We start from the raw sequence: 22,768 nt of genomic DNA, 5'->3' as shown, positions 1-22,768 counted from the left end.
AAGCTGCAAAACAACCTAAAGACTCTTCTTACTCTTATGGACAGAGTAATCGTCGAACAAAGTCAGCTGCGTGATGAATTCAACAAGTTGAAGATTGATCTTCTTGGATTCAGTGGTCTTTTGCACGACTACCCTATAGTTATCTCCGATGCTGATGATGATGAGATATTTAGAGAAATTGAGGAGTACTATGATGATGATGATGATGGTGATGATTGTTAGTGTTTGTAATCCTTTTTTTATGTTTTAATGTTATACTTTGTTGTTTACTTCAGCCCATAGAGCTGAAGTTTTTAGGTTCATTTTGTATAACTTCAGCCCAGAGAGCTGAAGTTTTGTTTGTATTTTGTTTGTTGTTCTCATCTCTTTTATATTAATGTAATTGTCATCCTCTTTGTTATTAGATTTCTATTGCATTATCCTTGTTATTTGTTGGTATTTGCTTTATATTTATTAGTTGCAGTATGGTTCTTAGTTTTTATTAAGTTCTTTTTCTATAACTTCAGCTTAGAGATGCTGCAGCTTTTGTTTGTACATGCATTTCTTTTTGTGTGTTGTACGTGTATGTGTGTGTGTGAGTGTGTGTATATGTGTGTGTGTGTGTGTGTGTATGTGTTTGTTTAAGGATATGTATTTCACATACTGTAAGCTGATGTTTTTTGTCGCAGAAGTCATTGCGTACTTTTTTAAAATGCAACCAAACCTGTAAGCCTGCGCAACAAAAATGAGTGATTTGTACTTTAGCAGTATATAAAATAGTCCAAGAGCTTATTTTTTTATTCCTATGAAAAAAATCACATTTCAAATATGTCATACAATAATAAAAGTCTAAATTCAGACCAAGGATTATTGAAGGTTAGAGTATTTTTCAGTGTATTTCTTGGAATATGGATGAGGTGCTGGAGAAGATAAACAAGTTGTTCTGTTATGCCCAACTTGTTTACATCGACTGAATTTGGTAGACTTGAATGGTACTGATTTAGTCGCAGGTATATGCCTCTTCTTTTGTCTCCTTTCTTGTAAAATCTCTACATCGAGAGGTTTTGTGATCTCAAATTGTACATTTTGTGGTATATCCCATGATTTTTGATCTCCCACGGTATTCACATGTCCTTCATATGTTTTCAACCATGTTTTCCTTGAATACCAATTTGAGCAGTAATCAGATTTCTGCAAATATCTCTAATTTATAGCAGCAATTGCATGTGGACAGGGCAATTCATCAAGTTGGAATTGCAGGCAGTCACAAGTTCTCTTCTTTAAGTCCACAATGAATTCGATTCCTTCACTATTTATTCTAAACAACATTGAGTCAAGGTTGAACACCTAACAAGGAATAAAAAATTAAGACAAACTATATTAGTGTATTTTTGCTTCAAAAAGAAAAAGTATGAAATTTTTTAAATGTAAGCAGTAAATCACTGCAACAGATATAAAAAGTTGAAGTTAATAAATATACCCACAAATGTTTTGCAAGCCAAGTCCATCTTCTTAGTCATCTCTTCTTCTGCCCATATTGATACTCTGTGAAAAGTTTCATTTGCCTTTTTTCTCCGTTTGTAAAACCACTCTCCCAACATTTCTTGGATGAAATCTAACATTCTTAAAATAGGCATTTCTCTCCCTTTTAGTAAAACGGAATTCATTGATTCTACTATGTTTGTTGTTAGCATATAATAACGTCGTTGTGGGAACCACGATCGAGCCCATCTCTCGGGAGGCTCTTCCATTATGTAATTGTATGTTTTCTTGTCAATACTTTTGAGTTGGGACATTAACTGATTAAAATCTTCATGTTTGTATGACCTTGCAACACTTTGAAAAAGATTTATTACTGTGGCTTTTGCATGTCTTTGCTTTAAATTTTTTTCAAAGTGATAGAGGCATATACCATGGTGAGCTTCAGGAAAAACTTTTCTAATCCCATTTACAATCGATTGGTTTCTATCTGACAAGAAAAGCAGTTCATGACGGACTTGAATTGCTTTTCTCATTTCCCCAAAGAACCAAATGTATGCCTCATTGTTTTCTGAATCTGCTACACCAAAACATAGAGAAAAGATTTGATTGTTTGCATCCTTTGATACAAAAACAAATAGAACACCACGAGTCTAAAAACATTGCATCTACTACAATAACAGGTCTATAGTAGTACCAACCAACTATTGATGCCGAATGAGCAAAGAACATGTAAGCAAATCTGTACAGTGAAACACAAAAAAAACAAATCATAAGATGTGAAGTTTTTCAAATAGGAACATTTGAAACTTCAGGCTGATGGTTAGTATTGTTTTGCTTACCTATTCTGCGCATCTCTTTTTATGCTTGTGTACGTTCCTGGGTTTTTGCCCGCCATCATGTGAAGGTATGGAGGAAGAATCTGGTAGTTCTCTTCAGGTATTCCCCTTATGCAAGCAACAACTTTTTGAATAGCACACCATGCCTTGTGATAACCAATGTCAATTCTAAATTTCTTTTTCATTTCATTTTCTACAAAGGCTAGTGTAACCTCTATCTTTTTGCCTCGAACATGTTCTATAATTTGTTCACTTATAAAATTTGATGTAGCATGCTTCTGATCTGATTTTCTTGCATCAACCGAGCATTCATGGATGTTATGATATTTTATCACCCTGAATAGTGTGGAATATTTTATTCTGGTAGCACGTACATTCCAATCACATTTGTCCACGATGCATTTCAGCTCGTATCTCTTTAAACATGATCTAACAACAGTGAATTCAACTTTCTGGTTTATCTCAAAGCTGCAGAAAAATTTAGTCATGTTTTGTTTGTTCTAAAAAATTGATCCAACTCTTACTTCCTCAGGCAACACATCGTGCCTAAGTATTTTACATGGTGGAGATTCTTTCAGCTTTCTCCTTACTCTTTTTCTTGATTTCTGAGAAGCACTAGAACTTTCAGCAATTTCTTCAATTTTATCTGATGTTATCAGTATAAGCTCCATGTTTATTTCATCTTCGTTGTTGCTTATCATTGCAGAAGGTAACAAAAAGCTTTGTTAGATTGTGTGTTGGTTGTCAATTTGCATTATTAGTTGTCCTTCTTCTTGGTCATCGACAAACTGGGATGAATTTATTGGAGGAGGGGTAATTGTTGCAGCATTATATATTCTGAAGCAGCTGTAATGTTAGAAGGTTGTTGCTCGTTGTCTACTTCCATTATTGGATGTCCTACTTTATGTTGATAATCAGCAAAAGGTTCTGAATCTATCGCATATGCAAGCGATTGTTTGAATGCTACAAATTCTGAAGGATGTATTTTTTCGATGATGAAATGGCAATTCTTGTAGGGTGAATCAGTTGTAAGCAAATGTATACAGGTACTGAGTTCTTCATCTAAAGTTACAAGCATTCCTTTTCTTGTATTTAGTTTGATATCAAACCATACTTTTAGTGCATATCTGGTTGAATCAATATTTGCAACTTCACAAATTTTCTTCAAGAAAGTATTGAATGATATGTGCTTATTAAGTAGAATAAGTTTTGTATCATGATCCAAGTATTTGAAATCAGGAGTCCAACTCCCATTGAAAGTTATAACAACGCAAATCGAACTCATCCTGCAGATTTATGTTAGTGGCAAGTATTAGGAAAGTGAACAAAGGAATTTTTAGGTTGTTTGAGCTGAACTTTTTTGGAAAACGATGTATGACATAATTAATGAATGCTGTACAGAAAACTTCAGCTTATTAAGTGCAGAAGTTTTTAGAAATAAGCTATCACGACCCCAATCCCCGGTCGTGATGGCACCCAACACGATGCTAGGCAAGCCCGACCAATTCGTCACTCACAATCCCTTATTAGAATTCATTACCAATTAATAGAATTTAATGCCAAATTAACATGATTATAACTCTGTAGTAATAGATAAACAGTACGAAAAATCCATAAAATATCAATATAAATCCCACCGATCTGGTGTCACGAGCCAAGAGCCTCTAATACAAGTCTGTGTAGCAACCTATACATAAAGTTGTCTAGAATGCGGAAAATAAAGAGGATAAGGGGAGAAATCGGGTCCTGCGAACGCCATGCAGCTACCTTAATGACTTCGGGATAAGTTGAACAGCAGCTGAAAGCTCAAACTATGCCTCCGGGATACCTGTATCTGCACACATGGTGCAGGGAGTAAAGTGAGTACTCCAACTCAGTGATTAATAGCAATAAATAATGACTGATGGAAAGAAAACTCGTAAAACACTACGCGGTTCTATATTAAAACAGTGAGAATATAAAAAAAACAACAACTGAATGAAGAAGTTAGTTAAAAGTCCTTTAAGCCAGTATTCATTTCATTTACTCCTCACGATAACCGAATTCATATTTATACTGCTGCGGCGTGCAACCCGATCCATATAGTATACTGCTGCGGCGCGCAACCCGATCCATATATATATATACTGCGGCGTGCAACCCGATCCAAGAATAGTCGACTGCGCTCACTGGGGGTGTGCAGACTCCGGAGGGGCTCCTTCAGCCCAAGCGCTATACTACTGCGGCGTGCAGTCCGACCCATATAATATACTACTGCGGCGTGCAGTCCGATCCATATAATATACTACTGCGGCGTGCAGTCCGATCCGCATAAATATACTACTGCGGCGTGCAGTCCGATCCATAAATATATATACTGCTGCGGCGTGCAGCCCGATCCATAGCATATCAAATACCCTCACAATGGGGTTCTCGACCCCTCTCAGTCAATATAGACTTGGCCTCTCGGGCACACTAAGATAAGACGGGGTTCTTAACCCACACGTTACTCTCATTAGGATTCAACAATTTCTAAAGCTGGTTCATATTATGTTTATCAGTTAAGAACATAACTGAGGGTATGATTTCGACAAGAAAAGTGAGGTCAACCAATACAAATGCCCCTAAAGGTTCTACAGATCGGCACAAGTCCCCAAACATGGCAACTAGCCCATAATATAATGATATTAATTAAGTCTCAGTCAAAAGTACAGTAGAGTCATCAAACGGGATGGACCGAGTCCAAATCCCCAGTAGTAACAGACCCCACGCTCATCAAACAGTGTGTGTCTCATCTCAACATAGTACCTCATTGTGCAAATTCGGGGTTTCAAACCTTCAGAACATCATTTATAACCATTACTCACCTCAAGACGGTCAAAGTCTAGCTCGCAATGCCCTTGCCTCTCAAATTAGCCTCCTCGTGCGACGAATTTGCTCAAAATCACAATGAATATGTCGCATTATGCTAAAGAGACAATACCCAATCGAAAACACTCGATAAATATCAAAATTAACAAATTTGACAAAACCCGAGCCCCGTGCCCATGTCTCGAAACTCAAAATTTTTTACGTCATCGGGTTCCTTATCTCGCCACGAGTCTATACATACAAAAATCTCTCAAATCGGACCACAAATGGCCCCTCAAATCCCAAATTTAGAATTTTAATTTCAAGTCCTAATTTCTTATAATTTGGCTATATTTTCATGAATTTCAAGGATGATTTCACAATATAATCATGTATTTAGTTCATAGGACTTACCTCCAATCACTTCCCGTCAAAACCCCTTCAATTCCCGTCCAAAAGCTCTCAAGGTTGCTCAAAAATGGTGGAAAAATGGGTTTGGTTCGCGGATGAAATGTTTTTAACATTCTGCCCGGGTACTGTAGCTAACCCTATGCGATCGCATTAGAGCTCCTGCGATCGCATAGAACAAAATTCCCGAGCACTGTAGCTAACCCTATGCGATCGCATAGAACAAAATTCCAGGGCATTGTATCTAACCCTATGCGATCGCAACACCTTCTATGCAATCGCATAGAGCAAAATTGCTCTGCACTGACTGCTGCATTTCTGCAGCATTTTCCAACTTCAAAAATTCCCGTTAGCCATCCGAAATCACCCCGAGGCCCCCGGGACCTCAACCAAATGCACAAACATATCTTAAAACATCATCCAAACTTTCTCCAATCATCAAAACACCTCAACTAACACTAAAGTCATCGAATTACATCGAATTCAAGCCTAAGTTCTTTTAAAACATCTAAAATACGCATTCGATCGAAAACCCAACCAAACCACGTCCGAATGACCTGAAAATTTGCACTTGCATCCCAAATCACTTAACGGAGCTACAACAACTCTCGAAAATTCCATTCCGACTCTCGGATCAAAATCTTACCTAACAACCGGAAATCGCCAAAATACTAACTTCACCAATTCAAGCCTAATTCTACGCCGGACCTCCAAAATTATTTCCGATCACACTCCTAAGTCACAAATCATACCCCGAAGTTAACCGAATCATCGAAATTCAAATTCGAGCCCTCTAACACATAAGTCAACGTCCGGTTGACTTTTCCAACACAAACCTTCCTTAAAGAGACTAAGTGTCTCATTTCTTATCAAAACCACTCCAATTCAACTCATCCACATAAGCATAACAAAATAGGTAGTGGAAAAAATAGGGCGGTAACTCATGAGACGACGGGTCGGGTCGTCTCATTCTCCCCAACTTAAACAAACGCTCGTCCTCGAGCGTACCCAAAGTTGTCCTAGAAGCCAACCAAAAGCTGAATGACCTTATCAAGAATAAACCCGGGGATGATCCCACGTCACCCTATCTCACATGGGTCCGATAATGCGTTTTAACTAAAATCACACAATCTAGTCTAGCCCATAAATCATAGAGCCACATTTCACCTTTTCGGAATCATACACAAGATCAGAACCTCACACCTACATTCAGAATAAGTCTGAACCAGCTGTAATAGACCATGCCTGCAACCTTAGGTGCAATTATATGATATACCAATAACTCAAACAAATGCAGCGATAACTTCCATTCACAGCAGCTGCCCACAACAACCAAATACCGATAGAAATCTCTTATTAGCCAAGGTCTCATTCCAACACTCTCATATACTGCCAACGATAATTGAAACACGCAATAAACCATAACCATTGCTCAGATCAACCATTCATGAGGCCATTTCTCCTCTAGCAATTATCATAACAAATTTTTGAACCGAACCTTGATATTTACCCATCAAACATGCTGAAATCAAATCCGTTTGTATTCATTAATGACCCCAACGATCACTTCGAACCCAACACACCACTCTGGTGACATGACACATGAATACATTCCTAAGCCACAACTTGCATAATACGTGCACCAATAAGAAACGGTCCGAACATACTCAAATCATGAAAATGACTCAACTGAGAGAGTTGTACCTCAAACTCACCAGTACTGCCACAACACAAGGCTGAGACCCTGTCTCACATCATAGAAATAGGACACACAAATTTGACCCGCAAGGTCATGTTTCCACACAGCTTTGCTGCAACGCGCGATCCTATCCAAATACTACTCCACATGAAACACCTCAAGTCACTATGCTTGAAATCGACAACCATGCTCAATTGATGTCTGGAGCCAAAGCAAATCATTACACCCACGGTGAAACAAATAACACACACCACGCAAACCTGATAGAACATAACCGGTACGTTATTCACCGAGCAACACCCAATTACTCATCCCGCTCGACTTCCACTACTACAACTCCTATCGCAGCCAGACGATCCAGTGCCTGACACCAAATTAATACTGAAATCAACAACCTTTCTCGGCGACATGCCTAGCCACACGAAACGCATCCAAAAAGTCCCTCAACACTGGAACTGAATTAATGATAGCAACCTTTGCACTGACATCCATCACGAATGCCCAATTAAGAAATCAATCCTTCCCAATCGTCCGTTGGTTCTTTGAAATATAAACAACTATGCTAGAACATAATCCAACGCACTTCATCACTCAACCCGTGGCATTTTCGGTATTGCCCGTAGCGCAATAGTTCAAAATCACTCAACACTAAGACAACCGGTCTGAATTTTTACATCACATCTAAAATCTAACATACCAGCAAACAAAGATCCACTCGAGCCTCCAAATCCCGATTGCCGCTAAACGGTGCCGAATACACACGATCCACCACCACAACCCAGCCTATACATGAGAACTCCCAGTCTTCAACTCCATATGGCACACAAATCATCATACCTGATTCCAGTTTCCACCGTGCGAATACATGCACACCTTTAATACCCAATCATCCCACCATAAATACTCTAAAATTTCCATGTGCCATACAAGCAACTCGAATATCAGCAGTCAATCCAGCCTTAAAGTGCCGCAATACTATTGAAGTGCCATCAACTTAATCACATTGGCCTTTTTCTGAAACATATACCCTCTACAAATCACTATGATTAGAAATACAATTTCCTTAATCATCTGAAGATCATTCACCCTAATCATCTGAAGCTCATTTCTCTAATCACCTAAAGCTGCCCGTACTGCCTAAGAATGTTATGAATTTCCATTCAGAACTGAACCATAACCTTACACATGCAAATCTCAATCCTTCACAACATATCGCATATACCATATCATCCTAAGGTAACATGAGGACTTCACCTCCTTTCTTAACGATGAACGTTTACGTACTCAACTAGTCAAGAACTTCCATTGATCTCATCTAGAAGAAAAATCATTACACATCCCATGCTTTGCATGACATACATAGGTCTTGTTCAAATTCTTACAATACCGACACGACGGATGAGATATGTATAAATTCATAACACCGCCGAATCAACAATTCATTGGGTCTATACTTCTGGCAAGAGCTATCACCTCATTATGAACCAAACAATGGTCTTAGCCCCTTATTTTACTTCATATACTCAGATTGCACTGATCTCGAATTCAATGATCTCGTCTCACCCATTACGAACTGCTCAGGCAATAAGCCACCCCAGACATAATCAAAATCCGAATATGATACCCTAATATGCCAATAGGATACCAATTCGAACGCGATACAAAAAAGAAAACGAACTCTGGAAGGAATTACCAATCCTACGCACTAATACAAACTTTCCTTAGAAAACATGAAGCAAGGCATACAAAATAGCATATAGAAAACTATACTCAACATCACACTGTTGCGGCGTGCAACCCTATCCAGATAACATACCCATGGCGGCGTGCCACCCGATCCACACATAGATCTCACATAAGGAGATGCACATCGAGCCAAATTTGCTCATTACAACAAAATACTAAGTATCGGTCGTAAGCATGCTATGTGCATAATAATATCTCTGAGGGATATATAGCGTTATAAGCTACAAAACTCAAGCACAACTGAGGTGCGATGTACAATCTGAATTTCAAGAGCCAAGATGCTCATATAACGTCATTCCTACGCGGATTCTCAACACATAGAAATTTCTCAAGTCGTCTCACAACTCACACAACGCAATGCATCACTGTGCGAAATATCTGACAGGAAGCATCAACCTAACTACTCCTTCATGAGGACCGCATTACAAAAAAATGAACACATCTGGCCTGATATAGAGCCATTATTCACATTAAATCTATCCACCTACTTCAAGTTGATTCTGATCACACTGAACTAGTCTGATAACCTTTTAAAGGTCCATAATAACTCCCATTTTTCTCATAACACACAAGAACAACCATCACAAACGGAGTAATCCTCCCCAGTTCACAACCCAATATGCCAAGTGACCTCCAGGCATGAATCTTCAATTTAACGACACCATCACAAACTTCATACTTGGTTTACATCTTTAATCAATCAAGTGATCACATGCCACACTTATATAATCTTCCCGTGGGACACACTCCCACAACCTACCACAACAATATCTGGAGCGTACCTCCAAACCACCGGTCGCACTAACGCTGAAGAGCGATCAAGAATCATTAACCAGGACGCAAAACCCTTTTTACAAAACACCGATCTTAGGTGATGCTGAAGACAATACCAACTTACCGTAAACATCGAAACTTATCTCCTGTTGTCAAAAATTTTCCTTCACTCGTGCCATTCTCGGCCCAATTTCCACAACCAAAACTGATTCACCAGCATGTATCAAATCGGAACTAATATAGTACATAACCGCACAATCCGCTAACCAATAGCGAGCTCCCCAACTTGGCTCGAAGCCATAGATCACAACACACTATACTCATAACGCATATACTCCATTGTTGCCTCAATACCATAGTGAGGTTAAACTCAAACCCTCTGTAAGCTTGTGTAAACACATTTCATCTAGTACTTCAACTCTTTGGCAATCTCGCAACAGTTAAACTCACTCTCTTAAGTGAACCAAAAATTTCAAACCTCAACACTTACAATTCATTTGCACATGATATCTTCTGTCATTCACATGAGGATCACACCGCCTCAGCACACTTCACGGGAGATAACCCACCTGCTTCGCCTCAATATAACATTTTCTTATACCTTCCACCGCCATAAGTATTACGCGGTCACTTGATCTTCCTGAGTCTGTACTCATACCACAACATGAAATTTACTTTACTCCCAACTAGGAGTCATGAAAAGATTCTTCAAACGCCCATAACTCGGGCTATAACTTGAATCAAGATAGACTTCAAGCATCTACTAATTCTTCCATCATTCAACAGACCCCTTCTCGTCGCTTCCAATTCATATGGATATGCCTCGTAGTACTAACATACTCCTTACATAGCCACAACCGTCATTTCCACTAACGGGGACACTACCGAACATATAAGTTCAAAAACACTTGTTCACACAATAAGCACCTCGGCACTCCAGCCATAGGCAAAGATCCAACCTCAAGTCCTCTAGACTAGCCCACCATAAACTCACAGAGATAACACCTCGCCCCTCGATCGGGAAATCACAAGCCATCGAGGCACATCTGATACTGAGCGCTCATGCGCGCATACGAACGCGTGGAAGGAATTCCAAAAGTTTCTTTTCAAGATGAATCAAGGACGCACGATAAGAATTCAAGAATGTAAAGTTTTCCTAAAGGTTCTGCAGCCTCTCGAGGATAAATACAGACGTCTCCGTACTGATCCGCGAGACTCTACTAAACCGGCTCATGACTCGCGAGACCAAGTAACCTAGGCTCTGATACCAACTTGTCACGACCCCAATCCCCAGTCGTGATAGTGCCCAACACGATGCTAGGCAGGCCCGACCAATTCGTCACTCACAATCCCTTATGTAGAATTCATTACTAATTAATAGGATTTAATGCCAAATTAACATGATTATAACTCTGTAGTAATAGACAAACAGTACGGAAAATCCATAAAATATCAATATAAATCCCACCGATCTGGTGTCACGAGCCAAGAGCCTCCAATAAAAGTCTATGTAGCAACCTATACATAGAGTTGTCTAGAATGTGGAAAATAAAGAGGATAAGGGGAGAAATCGAGTCCTGCGGACGCCATGCAACTACCTCGATGACTCTGGGATAAGCTGAACAGCAACAGAAAGCTCAAACTATGCCTCCGGGATACCTGTATCTGCACACATGGTGCAGGGAGTAAAGTGAGTATTCCAACTCAGTGAGTAATAACAATAAATAATGACTGACGGAAAGAAAACTCGTAAAACACTACGCAGTTCTATATTAAAACAGTGAGAATATCAAAAAAACAACAACTGAATGAAGAAGTCAGATAAAAGTCCTTTAAGCCAGTATTCATTTCATTTACTCCTCACGATAACCGAATTCATATTTGTACTGCTGCGGCGTGCAGCCCGATCCGCATCCCGATCCGCAGCCCGATCCATATATATATATATATATATATACTGCTGTGGCGTGCAACCCGATCCAAGAATAGTCTACTGCGCTCACTGGGGGTGTGCAGACTCCGGAGGGTCTCCTTCAGCCCAAGCGCTATACCACTGCGGTGTGCAGTCCGACCCATATAATATACTACTGCAGCATGCAGTCCGATCCATATAATATACTACTGCGGCGTGCAGTCCGATCCATATAATATACTATACTGCTGCGACGTGCAGCCCGATCCATAGCATATAAAATACCCTCACAATGGGGTTCTAGACCCCTCTCAGTCAATATAGACTTGGCCTCTCGGGCACACTAAGATAAGACGAGGTTCTCAACCCACACGTTACTCTCATTAGGATTTAACAATTTCTAAAGCTGGTTCATATTATGTTTATCAGTTAAGAACATAACTGAGGGTATGATTTCGACAAAAAAAGTGAGGTCAACCAATACAAATGCCCCATAAGGGTTCTACAGATCGGCACAAGGCCCCGAACATGGCAACTAGCCCATAATATAATGATATTAATTAAGTCCCAGTCAAAAGTACAGTAGAGTCATCAAACGGGATGGACCGAGTCCAAATCCCCAGTAGTAACAGACCCTACGCTTATCATACAGCGTGTGTCTCATCTCAACATAGTACCACGTTGTGCAAATCCGGGGTTTCAAACCTTCAGAACATCATTTATAACCATTACTCACCTCAAGACGGTCAAAGTCTAGCTCGCAATGCCCTTGCCTCTCAAATTAGCCTCCTCGTGAGACGAATTTGCTCAAAATCACAATGAATATGTCGCATTATGCTAAAGAGACAATACCCAATCGAAAACACTCGATAAATATCAAAATTAACGAATTTGACAAAACTCGAGCCCCGGGCCCACGTCTCGAAACTCAAAATTTTTTACGTCATCGGGTTCCTTATCTCGCCACGAGTTTATACATACAAAAATCTCTCAAATCGGACCACAAATGGCCCCTCAAATCCCAAATTTAGAATTTTAATTTCAAGCCCTAATTTCTTACAATTTGGCTATATTTTCATGAATTTCAAGGATGATTTCACAATATAATCATGTATTTAGTTCATAGGACTTACCTCCAATCACTTCCCGTCAAAACCCCTTCAATTCCCGTCCAAAAGCTCTCAAGGTTGCTAAAAAATGGTGGAAAAATGGGTTTGGTTCGCGGATGAAATGGTTTTAACATTCTGTCCGGGTACTGTAGCTAACCCTATGCGATCGCATTAGAGCTCCTGCGATCGCACAGAACAAAATTCCCGGGCACTGTAGCTAACCCTATGCGATCGCATAGAACAAAATTCCAGGGAACTGTAGCTAACCCTATGCGATCGCAACACCTTCTATGCGATCGCATAGAGCAAAATTGCTCTGCACTGACTGCTGCATTTCTGCAGCATTTTCCAACTTCAAAAATTCCCGTTAGCCATCCGAAATCACCCCGAGGCCCCCGGGACCTCAACCAAACGCACCAACATATCTTAAAACATCATCCAAACTTTCTCCAATCATCAAAACACCTCAACTAACACTAAAATCATCGAATTACATCGAATTCAAGCCTAAGTTCTTTTAAAACTTCTAAAACACGCATTCGATTGAAAACCCAACCAAACCACGTATGAATGACCTGAAAATTTGCACACGCATCCCAAATCACTTAACGGAGCTACAACAACTCTCGGAAATTCCATTCTGACTCTCAGATCAAAATCTTACCTATCAACCGGAAATCGCCAAAATACTAACTTCGCCAATTCAAGCCTAATTCTACGCTGGACCTCCAAAATTACTTTCGATCACATTCCTAAGTCACAAATCATCCCCCAAAGCTAACCGAATCATCGAAATTCAAATCCTATCCCTCTAACACATAAGTCAACATCCGGTTGACTTTTCCAACACAAACCTTCCTTAAAGAGACTAAGTGTCTCATTTCTTATCAAAACCACTCCAATTCAACTCGTCCACATAAGCATAACAAAATAAGTAGTGGGAAAAACGGGGCGGTAACTCAAGAGACGACGGGTCGGGTCGTCACATAAGCTTAATAACTTCAGCATATCAGCTGAAGTTTTTTTGAAAAAGCTGTATGACAGGGATTCGTGAATGCAGGGAAAACAACTTCAGCTCATTTGGTGCTGAAGATTTTAGAAATGAACTAAAGAACTTCAGCACATTGGGCTGAAGTTTTAGCAAATGAATTCAACAAACTTGAGCATATTTCAGCATTAATTGCATAGTATACAGGAGTAACCTATACAATTAAAGTAGTAATTATATTGCGTTGGGGGTATGTGTTAGTGTAATAATTACATTTCTATCACATTCATGCACATTTTTCATTAGACAACGTTTAAAATTCCTATTTGCCTTTTTATATACCATGCAGAAGTTTTTTCCCCTATATAAGCACGCTATTCCTTGTGAGTTTATTCACTCAAACACATATATTTTAGCAGACATAATAAAATACAAAAAGGAAAAAATGGATGCTGTTATCAGGCAAAGAGTGGAAGAAATCAAGCAAGACATTATAGAGGCTTTTGAGCTAAAACTGGATGAGCTCATACACAAGTACGACATGGAGCTGGAAGAAATTAACAACAAGCTTGATATGTTTGTGATGTATGCAAGATTTGATAATCTTGCTGATGAAGATGCTCGTCCATTTGGTAGTGACGACGACGACGATGATGATGATATGGACGATTAGTTTTTCTTTTTGTTATTTATATTTATTTTGTTATTTATGTAGTTTAATTTATCTTTTTTGATGTTTAATGAAATATTCAGTTTTTGTTTTAAGTTTTTTCTGTGTTTTTTTTAATATTAATTCTATTCAAAGTCGAAAAATAGCAGAGGACATGAACTATATAAGTTCAGCAGGAATTAACAAAAACTAATTCGAATATTAAGCATTTTTTGGTATGAAGTTTTTTCAAAAAATCATAATAAAATACACAGTGCTTGATGAAAACTTCAAGCATGAACTAAAAATTCTTTTTAAACTTAGAAAATAACAGAACAATTAACAAAAACTTATCCGAAAATTACATATTGCACGACAAAGTATTAAACATTTTTAGTAGATGAACTAAAAAAACTTCAGCATACAAAATATTATATGAAAAATGTTTTACATATTCCTGAAAACATAAGCATTTTTTGGTATGAAGTTTTTCCAAAAAATGATAATAAAATACATAGTGCGGGAGGAAAACTTCAACTCCATTAGCCGAAGTTTTTACAGATTAGCTAAAGAATTTCAGCACCTGTGTTGAAGTTTTTTGTTCAATATGAAATTTTAATTTATGTTTTATTTTTTTTACAGAGTGTAATAGGAACACTTCAGCTCCTCCTGCTGAAGTTTGTAAATATTAATGTGATGGCCCAAAGGGTCATCATTTGTTTTCATACCCATTATATGCTTTCGAGGCCTTGAAAACCTCATTTAGAGTCGCTTCAATTTGTGTGCACATTCCGAGCGCGTAGCCGGAAAGCTTAAATATGAAATTTTGTGAAAAATGCTAAGTTTTGATGTTAAAATGAATAAATTTGACTTCGGTCAACATTTTGGGTAAACGGACCCGGACCTATGATTTGACGGTCCCGGAGGGTCTGTAGGAAAATATGGGACTTGGGCGTATGCCCAGAATCGAATTCCGAGGTCCCAAGCCTGAGAAATGAATTTCCGAGTAAAATTGTTTTTTCTGAAATTTTCAAGGAAAAATTGAAATGAAAATTGATTAGAACGTGTTGGTATCGGGCCCGTATTTTGGTTCCGGCGCACGGTACAGGTCTTATATGTGATTTAAGAGGTTTCTGTAAAGTTTGGTTAAAATCGGACATCGTTTGACGTGTTTTGAACTTGAAATCTTAAATTTGAACTTGATTAAATTTTTGGAAAAACTCTTGTTTTTGAGGTTTGATTCATTGTTTTTGAGGTTAGTTTGGCGATTTGATCGCACGGAGAAGTTCGTATGATGTTATTGAGTTAGTGCATATGTTTGGTTAGGAGCCCCGAGGGTTCGGGAGTGTTTCAGAATGGTTTTAGCCTTGTAAAAGTTGCAGGTTCAGGAAGTTGCAGGTCTCTGAACCCTTTAGTGCGGTTTGCGAGAAATCGCGTGCGACTGCGGAGGGGCCAGCGCGACCGCGGTCGCCTTTGTGCGGGGCGCGGTGGAGGTTATGCGGCCGCAGTCGCCTTTGTGCGGTCCGCACAGGGTGCTGAACTGCAGGTCTTTAGGGAGGCCTGTGCAGCCGCAGTCCGTTTAATGCGGTCCGCGATGGAGCTCCGCGGCTGCGGTCCTTTTTATGCGGTCCACGGTGAGGGTTTGAGAGGGGTATAAATAGACGGAATTTTCAGTTATTTTTCACTTTTCAAAACCCCAAAAACATAAGAGACGATTTTTCAAACAACCTTTCTTCTCCAAATCAATTGTAAGCCATTTTTAATACTTCAATCATTAACATCTTTTAACATGGTTTCAACTTAAAATCAAAGATTTTCATGGGGGAAATTGGGTGTTTTGGGTAGAACCTAGGTTTTCCAAAATTGGGGATTTGGACCTCAATTTGAGGTTCGATTTCAAAATAAATTATATATTTGGACTCGTGGGGAAATGGGTAATCGGTTTTTGGTCCGAACCTCGGGTTTCGACCACGTGGGCCTGGGGATGATTTTGACTTTTGGGTAAAACTTTGGAAAAACTCATTTTCATGCATTGGGGTTGATTCATTTAGCACTTATTGATGTAATTAAGTAACTTGTGACTAGATTCGAGTGGATTGGTGGTGGAATCAAGGGGTAAAGCTATAATTGAGGCTTGAGTGGTGTTCAAAGCTTCGAGGTAAGTGTTTGGTCTAACCTTAGCTTGAGGGATTAGGAGTTGAGTCTTATTTGCTACGTGCTAATTGTCGAGTACGACGTATAGGCATGGTGACGAGTATCTATACGTTAGTGTCTAGCATGACCGTGAGTCTTTATATTGCGGATATTCTGAGCTTGTTGTATCTTTCATGCCTAAATGATGATTTCTATATGTTGTAAAAAGCATATGAAAGAAATTGTGATCTTTGAACTTCGAGAAGCATTGGCTCGAGTGGTAGTACGAATTGAGAAAGTATATGAGATAAATGAAACCCTTTGGAGCATTGGCTCAAGTGGTAAAGTGAGTTATAAAGTAAGAAGTGAAAGAAAGAGAAAGAGTTATTGAATTGTTCACTTGCCGGGATGCTTGTTGCTTTGTTGAATATCTCCCTTGCCGGGATGTTGAGATTTATTGATATGGTTCCCTTGCTGGGACTTAGCTGTTTAATTGTATTTCCTTGCCGGGATTTCTATTATTATTATTATTATTATTATTTGTTTAATCCCTTGCTCCTTGTTTGTGATTGTTGATTGGGTGAGGAAGAGCGATAAAGCACGAAGGGTGATGCCGTGCACTATTTGCTACTGTGAGGAAAGATTGTAAAGCACGAAGGGTGATGCCATGCCGTACGGTGTTCCATTCCATACCGATATTTATCGATTATATGGTGAGGAAAGAGTGTAAAGCACGAAGGGTGATGCCGTGCCGCACGATGTACCATTCCGTGCCGATTTTATTGATTATATGGTGAGGAAAGAGAGTAAAAGCACGAAGAGTGATGCCATGGATTTGTTGATTTATGATTTCCTTGTTAATATCCGAGTTATGTTGTTTCTTTCATTACTTGCTGTTATTTGATTATTTCGAGGTATTAGATTTTCTTATCCTATTTGCCTTGTGATTGTTGTTTAGGTGAGGAAGAGCATAAAACACGAAGGGTGATGCTGTGTATTATTTTGGTGAGAACGAGAGTAAAAGCACGAAGGGTGATGCTGTGCAAATTGTTGATTTCTGCTTCCTTGTTGATATTCTAGTTATGTTGTTTCCTTCCTTACTTGATGCCTTTCTATTCGGAACTATATTCACCCCCGCAGCATGTTTCCTCTACCCGCATTGACTGGTTATTCCTGTATCTTTTCTTTTCCCGTTGTATATATATATATATATATATATATATATATATATATATATATATATATAGAACTGCACAGGTTTATTTGGAGTCTGGTCCTAGCCTCGTCACTACTTCGCCGAGGTTAGGCTGTGTAACGACCCGACCGATCGTTTTGAGCTCTGGCGCATCATTCAGCAGTTTGAGGCCATGAGCGGCTTCATCTCAGGTATATTGACTTGTGTGTATGGTCATAATTAAAATTCAGGAAGTTTGGAGTCAAATCTAAATGGAAATTCTCATTTTGAAAGCTTAAAATTGAAGAAATGAACTAGGATTCGAATTTTGAGTAAACGACCTCGGAATTGGGATCCGGAGGTTCCACCAGGTTCGTATGATGATTTTGGACTTGGGCGTATGCCCGGATCGGGTTTTGGATAACCCGGGAGCGTTTTGGCGCCTATTGTGGAAGATAGCATTTTAGAAGAAATTGCATCAGTTTGGTTTAAAATGCATTTCAGTGTTATTGATGTCCGTTTGGGATTCTGAGACTGGGAGTAGCTCCGTATGGTGATTCTGGATTTGGGAGCGCGATCAGAAGTGAATTCGGAGGTCCGTAGGTCATTTTGGAGCCGTTCGGCTAAAGAGGGAAAATTGAAGGTTTTTGAGAAAATTTGGCCGGAAGTGGAAATTTTGATATCGGATTCGAAATGCGAATTTTATGGTTTGGATAGCTTCGTTAGGTTATTTGAGACTTAAGAGTGTGTCCGGAATATTTTTGTGTTGAAATATATGAATTATGTGAAAAATTTGAAGAATTTTGATATTTAATATTGTTAAAGTTGACTTTGGTCAACATTTTTGATAAACGGACCCAGACCCGTGATCTTTTGGACTTGAAAGGTCCATAGAAAAATATGGGAGTTGAACGTGTTTCCGGAATCGAATTCCGAGGTCCCAGGCCCGAGAAATGAATTTTTTCGTGAAATTGTTTTCTGAAAATGTTTAAGGAAAATGAAAATGAAATTTGATCAGAAAGTAATGGTATCGGACTCGTATTTTGGTTCCGATACCCGGTACAGGTCATATATGTTGGTTAAGCGCTTCCTGTAAAGTTTGGTTACAAACGGACGTTGTTTGACGGGTTTCAGCCTTAAATTGGAAAATTTGAAAGTTTATGAAATTTGAAAGAATTCTTGGATTTAAGGCTCAAATCATTGATTTTGATGTTATTTTGGCGATTTGATCGCTCGATCAAGTTTGTGTGATGTTTTAGAGTTAGTGTTCATATTTGGTTTGGAGCCCCGAGGGCTCGGGAGTGTTTCGGAGGTGTCTCGGAGTGATTTCGGACTTAGGAAAAATTGCAGAAAATTGCAGAAATTCTGCTGCGAGTAGTCCAGTTTGGAAGCTCAGATCTTGTAATCTATAAGAAATCAGAAAAAGTGCAAAACATAAAAGTTGTAGCCCATACATTCTAGTTTTCGGAAAGTTAAACCATTTGCGATTTGGATATCATCTCAGAAAGTTACGATGGATCGAAAAGGGCTGCTGGAGCAATTTCGGCAGAATTTACGATGCACTTTAGAAGCTCATATCTCGGGATATATAAAGAGTTATGTGGTGTACAACCTATCAAATTAAAGATCTTTGAGTCTAGTTTCTAAATATTCAAACCGTTTGTCATTTGGATATTTATACAAGACGTTATGGGTGTTTAAACAGAAGGTGTCCGACAAGGAACAATTTTAATAGGATGTACAACTTGTTTAGCACAAGTGCAAGGTACAACTCGACGAAGCACAGACAGATTCTTTTATACACGGATTTAGCTCACTTTTCTTCGTTTCTTCAAAGTATGGACGATTTTTGGGGAGCTTCAAGGGGGGATTTTCATCATCAATGTGAATGTAAGTTATCCCCACCTATTTTGTGTTAAGTACATCAATTATGTATGGATTTGAGCATGAAAATTGTAGAAAAATTGAGGATTTAGGCCTAGGGATTTGAAAATAAGATTTGGTGATTTGAGGGGTCAAATGAACTCCGATTTTGGTAAATTTTATATGTACGGACTCGTGGAGAGACGAGGAATCCGGTGATGTGACTTTCGTAATTTTTCGAGAAGTGGGCCCTGGGCTCGGGTTTTGCTAATTTCGGGATTTTCGACATTTTTAGAGTCTTTTCGATTGGGTTATATTACCTTAGCCTATTGTGACATATTCGTTGTGGTTTTGACTAGATTCGACGCACGAAGAGGTCGATTCAAGAGGAAAGGGCATTGCGGACTAGTCTACGGCCGGTTAAAGGTGAGTAATAGATGTAAATGCTGTTCTGAGGGTTTGAAACCCCGGACTTTCACATCGTAACGCTATATTGAGCGTGACACGCACTCCATGGCGAGTGTGGGGTCAGATACTATTGGGGATTGTGACTTGGTCCATCCCGTGTGATGTTTATACTATACTGGTGTTGATACACATACTTCATTGACATTACGGGGCTTGATGCCATGTTTGGGGCCTTGTGTCGATTTGTAAAATCCTTCGAGGATTGATATTACTGCTTAGCATAATTTGCATATCATTTAATTTCAGTCCAAGGTTTTAAATGCTGTTTTGCAAACTCAGCCATAATTCTAAGTGTTGAAAACTTAAATGATATTTTAAATGTATTCCGGGTTGGGAACTTCTGTTTTGTAAATGCCCAAGGGGCTTATTATATTATTTTCTGGACTGATTATAAAGTGACTTGAAATAGTGGTAACAATGACACTGTGTGATATACTTGAAATAGTGGTAACAATGACACTGTGTGATATACTTGAAACAGTGGTAACAATGACACTGTGTGATATACTTGAAACAGTGGTAACAATGACACTGTGTGATATACTTGAAATAGTGGTAACAATGACACTGGATGATATACTTGAACAGTGGCAACAATGGCACTGTATGATATAAATTGGTCAGGTAACAATGGCTGACCCGTCAGGTAACAATGACTGACCAAGATATTGCGCTTGGGCTGTAGGAGCCCCTCCGGAGTCTGTACACACTCCCAGTGAGCGCCGTCGACGATAAATAAATATGGATGGCTCGGGCTGCACGCCGCAGTGGGTACTGGAATGTACCATCATATGCATTGCATTGCATTCATGGATTTCTATTTATACTGTTGTTTAGCTGCCCAATTCCATATGTTGCTGTATATTTGGATTTTAGCTTACTTTGTGTATTTACTGGATTTTCTTATCTTCGGACTGTAGTTACTTTAATTACTCACTGGGTCAGAGTACTCACTTTACTCCCTGCACCTTGTATGCAGATCCAAGGCAGTCTCAGGCTCAGTAGATCCAGTTGATCAGCAGATCCAGCTTCTGGGAGTATCGAGGTAGCTGCACGGCGTTCGCAACCATTGATCTTCTCCCTTCTATCCTATCTCTTTATTTCCGCATTATCAGACTTTGGATATACCATGTATTATGATGATATTCTGTATTCTAGAGGCTCAAATTCGTGACACCGGGTTCTAGTGAGATTATACTGTGTATTTTGTTAAATTCTTCAGTACTTTAATCTTGCTTAATTGATATTTCTTTTCGCTATTTTTGATAAATTGGGTTAAGTGTTGAATAATGGTCGGACTTGCCTAGTAGTGTGCTGGGCGCCATCACGACCGGGATTTGGGTCGTGACAGGCTGGATACTTACCAGCACATGGGGTCGGTTGTGCTGATACTACACTCTATGCTCTTTTGCATAGATTCAGGTCTTGGACAGCAGCAGTAGCGCGAGAGCCAGCCTTCAGTCCAGTGAGACACCGAGGTAGCCTTGCAGGCGTCCGTAGGCCCGACGTCTCCTCTATCTTTTATTTCAGTCTGTTATCTCATGTTTCCGAGACAAACAATTTATATTTTTCTTTCAAACGGTTGTATTTAGTACTTTTATAAGTTCGTGAGTAATGTGACACCAGTTCTTGGGTAGAGGCATATGTCGATTTCCGCATTATTGTTCAGTTTCTTTAATGTACGTCTTCCGCATATTATTTAATTCCGTTGTTTTCATGATATTACTGATAATTGTCAAAAGAAGTAATTTGTTAATGACGTAGCAGTTAAGAATTGGCTTGCCTAGCTCACATTAGTAGGCGCCATCACGACTCCCGAGGGTGAGAAATCCGGATCGTGACAATTAACTAAAAAATTTCAGACCTATGCCGAAGTTTTTTGTGCAATATGAAATTTTAATTGATGTTTTATTTTTTTTACAGAGTGTAATAGGAAAACTTCAGCTCCTCCTGCTGAAGTTTGTAAATATTAACTAAAAAACTTCAGCACCTATGCCAAAGTTTTTTGTGCAATATGAAATTTTAATTGATGTTGTATTTTTTTACCCAGTGTAATAGGAAAACTTCAGCTCCTCCTGTTGAAGTTTTTAAATATTAACTAAAAAACTTCGGCACCTATGCCGAAGTTTTTTGCGCATATGTGTTTTAAATATTAAAACACTCATATAATGTTTTGATATAATTTTTTTTCGTTGTGTTACTTGCCAGCTCGTTTTGCTGAATTTTTTAGATATGAACTAAATAACTTCAGCTTGTTTCAGCGTATTTGTCGGATTAGAATTTAGAATTCATCGTCAAATAGATTTAGAATGCAAATTCAGCATATCAGTGAAGTTCGTCAAACAACTTTAATCAATCAATCAGAAAACATGTAATTCAAAAACTATTTTGAATTCTGAAGATGAATTTGAATACTTACAATATATTTTGTAATTTTGAATTTGGAATTTGAATCTGGTTCAAATCTGGTTTGCGAGAGGCGATCTCAAGAGAGACGAACTGATGGAGGAGATACGAAAAAGATCTGGAATTTGATTCTGGGTATGATTGATGCATCTTTTATATGTTTTGGAAGGGGTATAATGGTCATATTATTACGGATTTTTTGTTAGTTGGTTACAAAATCAATAGTTTTTAAAAATAGGGTACATGTTAAAAGGTGACATAAAAATAGGGTACGGCTGCAAATCGCCCAATAGTAAGTGTTTCCGATTTTTTT

The 22,768-nt window shown here is 38.9% G+C and overlaps 1 protein-coding gene and 1 long non-coding RNA gene across 2 annotated transcripts; one reads left to right on the top strand and one right to left on the bottom strand.

Moving 5' to 3' along the window:
- Positions 1-1,182: 1,182 nt before the first annotated feature.
- Positions 1,183-2,968, bottom strand: LOC142180885 (uncharacterized). The gene is made up of 5 exons (XM_075252990.1): positions 2,822-2,968; positions 2,301-2,713; positions 2,134-2,200; positions 1,464-2,078; positions 1,183-1,326 (listed from the first exon to the last, which is right to left on the bottom strand). The coding sequence occupies exons 1-5, from the start codon at positions 2,966-2,968 to the stop codon at positions 1,183-1,185; spliced, it is 1,386 nt and encodes a 461-aa protein (XP_075109091.1).
- A 16,515-nt stretch (positions 2,969-19,483) lies between these two features.
- Positions 19,484-21,223, top strand: LOC142180627 (uncharacterized). Its single transcript, XR_012709249.1, has 3 exons — positions 19,484-19,608; positions 19,941-20,007; positions 21,029-21,223. It is a non-coding gene; the product is annotated as an uncharacterized LOC142180627 (long non-coding RNA).
- The last annotated feature ends 1,545 nt before the right edge of the window (positions 21,224-22,768 follow it).

Source organism: Nicotiana tabacum, chromosome 5 (genome assembly GCF_000715075.1).
Source record: "Nicotiana tabacum cultivar K326 chromosome 5, ASM71507v2, whole genome shotgun sequence".
NCBI lineage: Eukaryota > Viridiplantae > Streptophyta > Magnoliopsida > Solanales > Solanaceae > Nicotiana > Nicotiana tabacum.
Note: the sequence above shows the minus strand (reverse complement) of the source record. Positions and strands in the feature narration are given on the sequence as shown.